Here is a 13,901-nt window from a genome sequence, read left to right as displayed (position 1 = left end):
CAGCTGCTTATTCAACAGCCTGATGAGGGGAATGACCTGACTCAAGCTGGCAGTGTCTGAACTGACCTTGGCAAGTTCAAAGGGTTGGAGAACCTTGCACAACATGGAAATAATTTTCCACTGCGCTGGAGTCAGGTGCATTCCCCATCCTTTGCCTATGTCATAGGTGGCTGTGTAGGCTTGAATGGCCTTTTGCTGCTCCTCCATCATCTGCAGCATATTGAAGGTAGGGTTCCACCATGTCACTACCTTTTGTTTAAGGTGATTGTGTGGCAGATTCAGGAGGATTTGCTGGTGCTCCAGACTCAGGCACGCAGTGGCAAAATGGTGAAAGTGGCCCGTAATTTTGAGAGCCACTGCAAGCATCTCCTGCACGCCCCTGTCACTTTTACGGAAATGCTGCACCACCAAATTTATTGTGGAATTTGCCCAGATGTAATGCCCGCATAATATTGGTGGCATTGTCAGATACCACAAATCCCTTGGAGAGTCTAAGTGGGGTAAGCGATTGCGCGAGGATTTCCCACAATCTCTAAGAGGTTGTTAGGGATGTGCCTCTTAGTGAAACAGGTGATACACAGCACAGCCTGCCTTGGAACAAGACGGCGTTTCGGAAATTCTGCTACTGGTGCTGCTGTTTTTGTTGCTGCGGAAGGCCGTCACAGTCCTGTAGTCCTTAGTTTTCCCAGTACCACTTGTCCACATGTCCATTGTTAAGTGGACAGCTGGTGCAACCGCATTTTTGAGGACACTGAGGACTTTTTTCTATTTTTGTTATATTTTGTTATTTTTTGTTTATTGTTTTTTGTCATATTTTGTTTTTATATATATCTTATCCGGAGGAGATCGGGCAAGGAAATCAGTGACTTTAAAATAGTCCTGGAACGTAAGCCTTTTTCCCCAACAGTGGGCGCTTTTTCCTGCTCTAATATTTTTGTACTTTTTTCTAATGTCTCTGTACATCCTGGTTATCGCTTGCCTAGTGAAGTGGAATCTAGACGGGATTTGGTACCAGGGACACAATACCTCCATCAATTGTCTAAATCCCACTGCACTAATGGCGGATACTGAATGCCAATATAACACCAACAATGCTGTCAAGGCCTGGGTAATTTGCTTTGCAATAGGATGACTGCTGTCATACTTCATCTTCTTGGCAAACGACTGTTGGATGATAAACTAATCCCAGCAGCAGCAGCAGTAGGTGTAGCACTGTAGGATCCTCTGGAGGAATCCCAGATGAGAGAGGAGTCAGTCACGCCAGTGACATGGCCTGAAGGAGTACTTCCCATCCTGATTGAGTAGGAAATTGACAAGGAGGTAGTTGGTAGTGCGGTTTGCAGACGTTTGGATACAACAGGAGGACAAAGGGATTTAGCTGTCACTGGACTGCTTACACTCCTAGCCAAAGTGTCAGAACTTGATAGTGACTTATGATGAACAATCTGCAGGTGATGTAATAGGGAGGATGTTAACATCCTTACTTCTACTAATTTTACCTTCACATAGGGTACATATGGTGACACAGTTGTTGTCTGGATTGGGGTAGAAATAATTCAAGACACATGACGTGGATCTTTTGGTCCTCTGTCCAGGCATGTTGATATCCTTATTTTCCACCCCATGGAGAACAACTGTCTCGCCCGGTGCCTGATTTAAACAAACCACATCACCATCAGCATCCTCCTTGTCAACTTCCTCCTCAGCGCCAACTACACCCATATCCTCATCCTGGTGTGCTTCAACAGTGACAACTTTAAATTGAATATCAGAAACTGGACTGTTGGTGATCCTTCCAGCATATGCAGAGGGCGTGCTGCAAATGGTGGAAGGAGCCACCTCTTTCTGTCCAGTGTTGGGACGTCAGGCATGGCAACCACCGACACACTTGGACTTTCCTTGGAGATTTGTGAAGCCATCATAGAACGCACAGTTCTTTGCTGTGCTTTAGCCAGCTTAACTCGAGGACTTAGATCATCATGTGAAGCTGAACCACTAGTCATGAACATAAGTCAGGCCCTTAGATGCTCCTTGCCACTCCGATTCGTAAATGGCATATTGGCAAGTTTATATTTCTCCTCAGATTTAAATTTATTATTTTGGATCATTTTACTGAACTTTGGCTTTTTGGATTTTACATGTCTTCTACTATGACATTGGGCATCAGCGTTGGCAGACGACGTTGATGGCTTTTCATCGTCTGGTACACTTTAATTTCATTTAAAAATAAAAATTGAATAGACTGGAGCAAATACAGAGAATATCCCCTTCATTAAATAGAGTGAACAAACAGGAGCACACGGGTGCACCGGTACCCCTTTATTTAAAAAAATACATAAATAAATGGACTGGAGCAAATACAGGGCAGATCCCCTTCGGTAAATGGAGCGAACACACAGGAGCACATGGGTGCACTCGGATTCCGCCTTGTATTGTGAAATCCGGTAGCGTTCGGATCTCCAAAATCCGAACGCGCTCAACCCTAACATAGACCAATAATCCAAGATAACCCATAATATGTTAAACTGGCATTCAATGTATTTCAATGTATATGTTATACATACCGTACCTGTTTGTTCATATATACATAAATAACAGGGTTGTACATGGAAGCAGTTTTGGCAAAGAATGCTGGGATTGCTGAGAGGCGTGCATCCAGCTTAATGGAAGAGTTTGCTGTAACGAGGATAGAGAAGGCGGCATATGGTGACCAGCAAATGAGGAAAGCCAGGATCATTATAACAACCATTCGCGTGACTTCTTTCTCTGGTTTCCTGGTAGACCCCAATCTGCTTTGTGTGTCCGATACCTATGGAACAGTAATGTACAGATGTAAACCGCAGCACACTCCATACATTGCATTTATGCAGTTACTGTAGACTTTATACAAATATTATGTTATTATGTACAGCACTCACGTTCATAACAAGGCTCTGGAGCGCCTGTGCTGGCCCTACCCCTTTAGTGCATAACAGCTGACTCTATGCACTCTGGGCCTTATTCTAGTTCACTCTTTCGGACAAAATCCTTCTTAGATGGACAAAACCATGTGCCCAGCAGGTGGGGCAGATGTAACTTGTGCAGAGAGAATTAGATTTGGGTGGGGTTTTCCTTCAAAGTGATATCTATATTGCAGTGTAATAATAAAGCAGTCAGTATTTACCTGCACAGAAACAAAATAACTCACCCAAATCTAATTCTCTCTGCACATTTTACATCTTGCTCCACTGCAGTGCACATGGTTTTGTCCATCTAAGAAGGATTTTGTCAGAAAGAGTGAACTAGAATAAGGCCATCTGTTAGGCTGGTACATACCTAAGTGTGGCTCTGCTAGCACTTCCTGTCTACTTGCCAATTGCACATACCCGATCATCTACAGCAGCGGATCTCAAACTGTGGGTCCTGACCATCTCAGCATGGAAACTCCATGTTGCTGACTGCCAGGCTGAGGACTTCTCTGATCTCTCAAACTGTGTTGAATTGTTGGTTACTTCAGACTCCTTGGTTCAGAGAGGTCATCATCAGACAGGCTTCCTGCCATCCTCTGTGTTTCCCTGTTATTCACTGTCTTCCTAGTCTCACACTGCCTCTTCCTGCCATCCTCACTTTCTCCGTCATCCACTGCCTCTTCCAGCCATCTCTACCTCTCCCTGTCATCCACTGCCTTCCTGCCATACTCTGCCTCTTACTGTCATCCACTGCCTCCCTGACATACCCAAAGCATACACAGCAGGTATAAGCTTTCAAATTTGCATAAATATACTAAAAAAACACGTTGGGCAGGGACTCCGAAAGAAGCCCGTCTCTGAAATTGTGTAAGGCAGTGGTTCCCAAACTTTTTTGAATCACGGCACCCTAGAGCATCAAAATATTTTCAAGGCACCCCTAGACAAAATGCTTCTTATCGAGAAATTCAGAAAAAAAATATTAAATGAAGTACATTGTGTTTATATGTCACAGTTATCTGGTGAGGGACAGGATTTGCTTCTGTTTGTCCACATATATTATGATTGGCCGCCACAAGCACTGGTTTTGCCTGCTACATTGACCATAACTAATATGAATTGACCCCTGCAAGTGTCCTGAGGCACCCCAGGGTGCCTAGGCACACAGTTTGGGAACCACTGGTGTAAGGAATTAAGGAGCCGATTCAGCCCCACTTGTAGCAGGCCAAATTCGTCTCCTTCCCCGATGTTTGGGGTTTGCTCATGTGCGTTTATTCGCACGTGCAAACCCCGGGAGCGAATGGCTTTGACAGGGATGATCTGGATGGGTTTGATACATTGGGGGAAATTTACTAAATTAAATTTGTAAAAAAATAGGTGTATTTGTATCCAGAAATACACTTATTTTTGACATTTACTATCCCGAAAATACGGCAATTCGTATTCGTATTGATAGCACATTAATACGAATACGAATTGTCGTATTTTCGGGATAGTAAATCACCTATTTTTTTTACAAATTTCCATTAGTAAATTTCCCCCATTATGTTGACACTCCCTATGTCCACAGTAAGAAGTTCAGAAGTACATAAATGATATATCAGTAAAAAGTATTGATCATCAGTACATTTGTAAAGAATTATGAGTTATCTATATAAAAAATGTCAGATTTGCTAAATGATCATGTGCCAGGTCTGGTAACAGTATGTAGTAACAAGGGCATTGGTACTTATATGTTAGTTGGGCACCCACTATAGTTAGTATGCTCATACCCCCACTATCCATGTCGGCATGGAGTTGATTTTATATAGTGTGGCGAGCGCATCGAACCGTTGAGCCTGAAGAATGGCGATCGTAGCGAGATCCGCAAGGGGACGCGGAAAACTAAGCAAATAGCTTAGAGGGCGCCCAACTAACATATGAGTACCCAGAAATTTTCTCTTGATCAATTTAACAATAACAAAAATCCAGCCTACAAAGCACTAAACTATGACACAGGACACACGTATGTTATCACGTATATTACTATCATGTATGACACTACTAATGTCAGTTCCCCCGTCTTCATCTGCTCACCTACTCACCTTTCTCAGCTTCCTCATTACCTTTCCATAAGACACAAATATGACCATCAGAGGTAGCACAAAGCATGTCGTAAGGAACGTGATAATGTAGGTTTGATCATTCAGGGTTCCTGAGTACCTGTGGCAAAAATAGAAGAAATTCAATACTACTCACGACTATTAGATTTGCAGTTACAGTTGCAAACAGTGGCAGTTGCAGAGGAGGGGCTGCAGTGCGGTCCAAAATTCAAATAGGGGAATCACACCAACTTCCTGTGATGTGGTTCCCCTTCTTGAAATATGGACTTGGCTACAGCCCCACCTCTGCAGGCATGTACTGTAAATAGAAATGTTGCACCCTCCAGCCAGAAAACATTCCGGCGACCCCCTACCACCCACATACATTTATTATAATCTGTTTACCTAAATGCTTATTGACAGAAGTTACATGCTCATTGCTAGGGGTTTCATGCTCATTGCCAGGAGTTACATACTCATTGCCAGGGGTTACATGCTCATTGCAAGGGGCTACAAGCTGGTAGCCAGGGGTTTTATACTTGTTTCTGGGGTTTTCTTATTCATTGCCAGTGGTTTTTGGCTTGTTACCAGTGGGTCACATTATCACTGCTAGTGAGTTATATGCCCATTGCCTGGGGCAATCTATGTGTACTATTATGTCTTTATTCATTGCTCATTGGTTAACTTTGCCTATACTGCAGCTCTTTATTTGGGATTTTTTGTTTGGTTTAAGTTTATTATTGGGATGTTCCCTCTGGGATGCCTCTCTATGCGCAGCCCCTAAAAACTGGTTCTGCGCATGTGCAGTACTGCGGACTGATTCTGCGCATGCGCAGGTCCCATGACGGTGATTGGGACAAGAAGTTGGAGGCGGTGGCAGTGACCTGCAGGGACCGGTAGAGGGGCACCGGAGGGGGGTGGGGGCGGCATCTCAGCAGCCCCTCTCCTCCGAAGAGGTAATAGCTGCCACTGCAGGGGGCCCTCCATCACAGTGCAAGGCTGCCCCACGATGCATTCCCAAAATTTTGTGAATGCATCAGTATTATATGAACACTTAGCTACACAGTAAAGTGCTCGCAAACTACCTGTAGCTCCCTCCCCCACAACTGTCTGGACACTCCTCCGTTGACCCAACTGCGCCCCCGACACATTCCATTGCCACCCCTGCAATGCGGTTTCCATCCCCTTCCCCCCAATCGTATTTTAGACACTTCTCGCAATGCACAAATTACTGATTTTTGGTGATCTGCTAACCCTGCTGAATTTGTCCTATATCTGAATTTGAGGGAAGCCACCTGCTACAGGTGAATATGGGTTTAGTATCTATAAGGAGTATATAGCGTGTATTCATATAGTAACATTAGGGAGGCCAATCCCGGGGCATTTTTTGGTACTTCTTTACTTTCACAGCGCCAGCATGGCGCCGCGCGTCAGAGTCCCCTTGCAGGGCTCGCTTCGCTCGCCCACGCTGCAGGCTTGGTGGCTCGCTACGCTCGCCACGCTATTTAAAATCAACTCCATGCCAACATGGATAGTGGAGGTATGAACTATCCATGTTGGCATGGCGTTAACTTCCTTTATTTTACATAGTTTGTGGCGAGCGTACAAGGCGGAAGTAGCACGGCGCCATGCTGGCGCCGTGAAAGTAAAGAAGTACCAATTTTTTCAATCCCGGGATTGAAAAATGCTCAATCCCGGGGTTTCCCGGGATCCTGGGATTGGCCTCCCTAATAAAAAAGAAAAAAAAGCAACAGATCCCAACTAATACCCCCCAATCCTCCCCATCCCCCCTGCCCTGCACTGTCACTTACACATGGTTGGTGACAGGCAGCAGGACAATCTCTGCTCTTCACAGCAGGCTGCGTCGGGTGTCTGGGGGCGGCACAGCAATGGGGGGCATGGCGACACTGAGCACAGCAGACACACAGCATCCCGGTGGCTGGGCTGCGCAGCGTGACACTTGGTGTTACGCTGTGCTGCTCTCTGTGCACAGCGACACAGTCAGAATAGGCATCCCGGCGGCTGGGCTGCGCAGCGCAGTGTGACACTTGACCTCACGTCACGCTGCGCCACTCTCTGTGCACACTCAGCCGTATCACCGGGGGGTCACTAATAGCAGCCGGCTTTTAAAAAATAACTTAAAAATGCATTGCCGCAGTAATCCTGGAATCCCGGGATTAAGAGATCCAATCCCAGGATTCAAATCCCGCCTATTTTAGGCCAAAATCCCAGGATCCCGCCGATCCCGATCCCGGGATTGGCCTCCCTAAGTAACATGCATATAATGAAATTAAATACAAAGAAAATATTAAAATTTCTGTGCAGTGTTGAATAAGCTTTTTACTATATTAGTAAATTCACTAAAATCTAAATAAATCTGCCAGCAATGAAAAAATGAAGATAAGGCTCATAATGCAGTACCGCAACCAGGGCAGGCGAAGGGGGGGGGGTCAAAGGGGACACCTGTACCGGGTCTCAAGCTTGTTAGGGGCCCCAAGGTTATGAGGTGCTCAGGGGTTGTTAGCATAGCTGCGGCAGTGCAGTGCCTAGCAATGGTTTATAAAGGCACCCCCCTGGTTCCTGTAAGGGTACTTACTCGGACCTTCCTCCGGTATTAGTGAAATATTGTAACAATAAAAAAAAACACATTCAATATGCAGTATACAAAAAAAAATGTGCTCAAGGGGGCGGGGTTAGGGGGCATGCCAGAGATATCAGTGTACCGGGCCTCAAGATTTCTGTTGCCGGTCCTGACCGAAACAGAAAGTCTTCTACAGGGCAAGTGTCCAGCACAAAGTCTCTCAGTTACATATCCTAAAACCTTGGGATGGGGTGTGTCAAGCATTGCGATTACTGTATGATACTGTACTGTACATCCTGCCACTATGCCTTTCCGTATAGGAGGGCAATCCAGGGACTCTTTCAATCCGGGATTGAAATACTCTCAATTTCGGGATTCCATGGAAGAAAAAACTATTGGCCCCCATATAAAAAAAAAAACGGTACTTGTTTCCTAGCACGGCCACAATCGCGGGCATCGGGTGTAATTTTTAGTGGTCTGCGACGCGACCGACGCGATGCCCCCGATTTCCCATAGAAATGCATTGAAAAAAGTCAAAATCGCGTTGGTCGCATCGCAGGCGGCTAAAAAAGGCTTAAATGGTCCAGACGCGATGCCCCCGATTTCCCATAGGAAACAATGTTAAATGCCTCAATTTACCCAAATCATCATAGGGAACAATGGTAAATGGGCCAGAAACCCCCCAATACACCCCTGAACAGTGAAATGGCCCCCCAAAAGTAGTTTACGCCACCCCACAATCAACATGAACCCGAAGCGTGGCGAGCGCAGCGAGCCCGCGAGGGGCGGCGGTACGTGTCCTCCGACCTTTTCATACCCCCACTATCCACGTCGGCGTGGAGTTGAGAATAGAATAGTGTGGCGAGCGCAGCGCAGGTAAACGCGTCCCTTCGCAGGCTTCACAGGTATCCGCATCCCCTCGCGGGGCTCGCTGCGCTCGCCACACTATTCTATTCTCAACTCCACGCCGACGTGGATAGTGGGGGTATGAAAAGGTCGGAGGACGCGTACCGCCGCCCCTCGCGGTTCACGTTGATCGTGGGGTGGCGTAAACTCCTTTTGGGGGGCCATTTCACTGTTCAGGGGTGTTTTTGGGGGGTTTCTGGCCCATTTACCATTGTTCCCTATGATGATTTGGATAAATTGAGGCATTTAACATTGTTCCCTATGGGAAATCGCGATGCGATGGCCGCGATGCCCCCGATTTTTACTAACGATGCCCACGATCATGATAGGTGTGGCCGTGCTAGGAAACAAGTACCAAAAAAACAATCACACTGGTCCCCACAGGTAACAAAAATTAAATACATTGGCTCTTTACATTAAAAGAAGAAACCAGTAAATAACAGTTGAACTGGCAGTGGCTATAAACTGGTTTGGGCATCTGTAGATCTGGGGGCACACTTGAGAACAGCTCAAGGCACACTAGCGTGCCACGGCACAGTGGTTGAAAAAGACTGAGTTACAGTGTCATAGGTGTGCATAGCCCATTTTCTTAGGGGCGCACCATTGGAGGGGCATGTCCATCACCACCTACTGGGCATGTCCATCACCACCTACTGGGCATGTCTATCACCGCCTACTGGGCATGAATGCAAACTATGTATTAATGAATATGGGCTTTAGAATGAATTATTCCTTCCACACACACTAGAAATAGGGACAGTGCTGCAAAAATTGACACAGTAATGCCCGTTACACATAATGCCATACACTATAATGCCACATACCGTATTGCCCATAAAACATAATGCCACACACTGTAATGCCCATTATACATAATGCCATACACCGTAATGCCCTTTATACATAATGCCACCGACTGTAATGCCCATTGCTGGGGGGGGGGGGTTACATGCTAGTTGCCAGGGGGAAAGTTATGGCAGAACCCAGAGCTGGGTATTGGAAAATTAACAGGGCAGGGGGTGGGGAGAATCCCACTCTCTTTGTTCCAATACGTGACTCGGGTTATGTTGAGCAATGTCCCGTTCAAATTTTGCGGGGCGCAACACTCATTTATTTTATTTTTTTTATTGGGATTTTTGGCACCAAAACCAAAAAAAGTACCTGAAAAGCCCTCTCATATACAGTACAGCTCATTCATTGGAAGGGTTTTATTGGTGGGTTTGCAACAGGTTCAAGACTCACTGCTTAGTAAATCTGGTGGCTTATATACTGTTAATGAGGAATTGTGTTCTATTCCCAGCACAGGGGGCTGGATTTATTCCCACTGGGAAGAAGCATTAATGAAATTGCAAAACAAATGTTTAGTAAATTCCCCCTATGCGATTAAAGCTTTTTTATTTATAGACATTGGGCGAAGTGTGTCTAAAAGTGCACCCAGACATATACGTTTCTACCAAAGTTCAAATGGATGGTTCACAATGGCTATAATTAAACAATTAGCACAAGACCTGATCTTCTCCAGCTCAGAACAGTTACAAAAGAAGGCGCATAAGTGTAATGTCTATTCCTCCTGTAACAGAGTCACAGTCAAGTCAGGACACAGCAGGCAGTATTCAGTGTTCCTGCAAGTATTTAATGGCATATATGCAGCAAACCAACTTCACAGTGAACAAACTTCACATGAAAAACAAAATAAATTTATTTTTCCAACAAGCGCTCCGTATGCGAGGTGTCACAGTGCCTATAGGCACTGATAATCTAAGTCCCTGGGGCTTCAATAATTGGCCTACAAACTGGCCTCTACTAGGCATCAGAGCACCGAGCAGCAAACTAAGCAGGGTTTAAATCCCTACTAGTGCAATCAGGCCACTTTCCAGCTGTGGCTGTAAAGGTCGAAAACCTGGACCGGAGCCGTGTGCTTGAGAGCCCACCCTACTCTCCCTCAAGCACACCTCAGAGTATCTATCCTGGCTTTCCACTGAACCAGTCTCTCTTACCTGGCTACAAGGCACTATGGGCCTTATTCTAGTTCACTCTTTCTGACAAAATCATGTGCACTGCAGGTGGGGCAGATGTTACTTGTGCAGAGAGAATTAGATTTGGGTGGGGATTTACTTCAAAGTGAGATCTATATTGCTGTGTAAAAATAAAGCAGTCAGTATTTACCCTGCACAGAAACAAAATAACTCACCCAAATCTAATTCTCTCTGCACATTTTACATCTGCCCCACCTGCATTGCACATGGTTTTGTCCATCTAAGAAGGATTTTGTCAGAAAGAGTAAACTAGAATAAGACCCTATATGAGGGTGGACAGCTTTTCTCTAACCCTCTGCAGCGACGTTGTGACCAAGGAAATACTGCACTCCCTGGTGAAACGAACCCTATTTCGCCACACTCCATAGTCACACTCACTTTGCTCAACAAACTTAGCTGCATTTGGTGGACATTTATGTAGGACAACCTACCAAACCAAGGCCTTCGGTATATTAAACTTACAGACAGACATTTATAAATGACCGCCAAAGCATGAGTACTGTGTTTTTTACAAATAACTTTAAATATTAATATGCAAGCGTCAGAGATCTAGAAGAACATTGCGGCTCAAGTAACTCAACTGTTGCATTACAATCATAACATGAAGCACGAGACAGATTTTCCTCTGCGGGAATTATGTTGTAATATGACAGAAGAAGGAATGGTGGGAGCATGTATTATGTAACAGAATTCTATTATAAATATCTTTGTCAGGATCTTTCAGTTGGCAAACATCCACCTTGTTACAGGCAGCATCAGCCTCCTGGGATATTAAGGTGGAACAAGAAATGTAATATTTAAGCATCAAACTGTTGACATGTTTGCAAACAAATAAACAAACAGGAAATACAATTTGGATTATTTGGTGCGCTGTATCGCACTGCCCAAGTCCGATCGTATTGACTTAAAAAACATCCCTTTTTTTAAAACAAATGGTGAAAAATTAAATCTGGATTAATCGCAGAAGAAACATATGAATAATCCAATTGCAATAAATCATCCTCTCCAAAAGGTTTAGTCAAACCCAGACTAAAATGTTAGGGCCTGTTCTAGAGACAGAGGGCGGCACGTACTGAAGAAAAATGCAGTAAAACCCCTGATTTTTGGGTTTTTACGGCATTTTTAAATGTACCAGCAGGGCATCGCTGCTGCTTGGTACATCCCGCCCATAGTCTGTGGGTCCACTCTAGCACCTGGTTGCAGAGCTGGGTATATGATAAATAATATTCACATTTACATCATGATAGACGTTCTGCTTGTTATGACATTGAAAAGGGAGTGTGATTGACAGGAAGACACCTACTTTCTGTCAATCACCTTGCAAATGGCCAGCAAACAAAAAAAAGAAGCAGGCTTTCATCGCAAGACGCCGTGCGCATGTGTACTATGGGCCGTACGTATGCGCAGCCTATAGATAATCGTCTGCCGTACAAATACGTTGCCGTGCGATCAGGCCCCATGTTCAGATGGAGACACTGCTTTTGCCAGTTTACATGTTGTTCGTAATGGTGCTCCGATGGTAAACTGTATAGAACCAGGGGTGTAGTTACAGAGTAAGGGGGAACAGATAATGTAAAGGTTATTGGTACAACCTCATCTAGAATACTGTGCCCAGTTCTGGAGGCCATATCTCCAGTCCGATATAAATACATTAGAGACTGTACAAAGAAGGGCAACTAAAATGGTGCATGGCCTACATCACAAAACGTACCAGGAAAGACTAAAAGATCTTACTATGTATAGTTTGGAGCAGAGAAGGGAAAGGGGGGACATGATAGAAACTTTCAAATATATCAAGGGTTTTAACAAGGTCCAGGAGGGAGACAATCTTCACAGGAAGAGGAGCAGCAGAACACGAGGACAACTTCAATTGTCCCCCCCTCGCCACCTCTTCTGCTTCAGTTAAAACTAGTACAAGTCACAGTAATGCCGCAGCCGCCGCCGCCCCCCCCCCCTCCCCAGCGGCTATGGATCTACCACCTGTCCCTGCATATTATGCAGCTGTGGCACTTCTAAGCGCAGAATGCCATTTTCTCCAGTTCTTGGGACACCATAACTCCCAGCAGGACATCCCCAGCTGCAATACACACCTGTAGCCTATTATGCAGTGGTTGGTGCAAGGCCCACCCCCTGGTGATGCAAGGTCTGCCCCCTGGCGATGCAAGACCCACCCCATGCCTTTCACTTTTCTCCCTGAAGTGATATTTCAAAAGTAGGCAACCCTGAATTAAAGGGATGACATGCATAGTATACAACAGTAAATAACAATAAAGTATATCATCATTACATCGCAAGATTTGTAATTATTTTTTTGATTTTGGGGAAGGGGGATAGTTAGAGGGTCAGAAAACATAAGGCACAAGGAGGGTGGAGATCCGGACCAAAAATAGTGATGCAGCAATGAAAAATGGGCAGTAAAGCCAAAATGATATATTAAGTTTGGTGCTTTCACACCACATCTCGACCTGGGTCGACAAGGCAATAACCCAGGTTTGGGGTGGGGTGTAAAAGGGGTACAAGACTACAGAACGGTAAATTTCAGGAAAGTATGAAGCACAGCTTTCCATGCAAACTAACCTGCATTGGCTCCTAGCTTAATCAATGAAAGTCACTCCCGTTGGAGTTATGTCACGCTCCTGTGTGTGGTTCTATATTACTCAACAAACACTGTATAGGGGTCCAGGGATTTCATCTCACATAGCGGCCTCAATACAAAACAAAACACAATAAAAATACATGTTGTAAGAAGCAATTTAGTCCATTGGTGGAGTATCAGGGGAGAAATCTGGAGAACGGCTCTGACAGACAACAATAACTTCTACGAATTGGCTTTGCTTCAGTGGCTATGGAACATAAAAATGGGACAAACATTGCAGATAGCATCGTACGTCTCTTTATGTCGTTACACGGAGCACAAAATAAGGAACACAGAGCAAGGCCCTACATACTGGCCCTTATTCAGAACTGATCGCAGTACAAATTTGTTTGGAAAATGGGCAAAACCATGTGCACTGCAGGTGGGGCAGATGTAACATGTGCAGAGAGAGTTAAATTTGGGTGGGTGCACAGAAACAAAATAACTCACACATATCTAACTCTCTCTGCCCGTTACATCTGCCCCACCTGCAGTGCACATGGTTTTGCCCATTTTCCAAACAAATTTGTAGCAATATAAGCAAGGCTGTCCCAAAACTTTGTCTCCACTCAGCTGTTACCAGTATTATTAGGCCCCTGTTTGTGTGGTAGAATGCTTTCTGTAAGTGTCAATTTTCAATACTTGAGAATAGACAGACAAACTTTGGGAGTAAAACTTTGCACAGTACCTCCCAAACAGCCCAGCCAGGACACACAA

General features: G+C 45.0%; 1 protein-coding gene across 1 annotated transcript in view; it reads right to left on the bottom strand.

Moving 5' to 3' along the window:
• Positions 1-13,901, bottom strand: part of LOC146009182 (opsin-VA-like) — a 50,862-nt gene that overhangs the window by 6,155 nt on the left and 30,806 nt on the right. The window contains exons 3-4 of the mRNA XM_083149292.1: positions 5,030-5,147; positions 2,570-2,809 (exon numbers count right to left, since the gene is read on the bottom strand). Of these exons, the coding sequence (XP_083005418.1) occupies positions 2,570-2,809; positions 5,030-5,147 (358 nt within the window). The remainder of the gene's footprint in view (positions 1-2,569; positions 2,810-5,029; positions 5,148-13,901) is intronic.

The sequence above is a fragment of the Crinia signifera genome, chromosome 6 (assembly GCF_055691185.1).
Source record: "Crinia signifera chromosome 6, ASM5569118v1, whole genome shotgun sequence".
Lineage (NCBI taxonomy): Eukaryota > Metazoa > Chordata > Amphibia > Anura > Myobatrachidae > Crinia > Crinia signifera.
The sequence above is the reverse complement of the archived record's forward strand: the minus strand, read 5'-3'. Positions and strand labels throughout refer to the sequence as shown.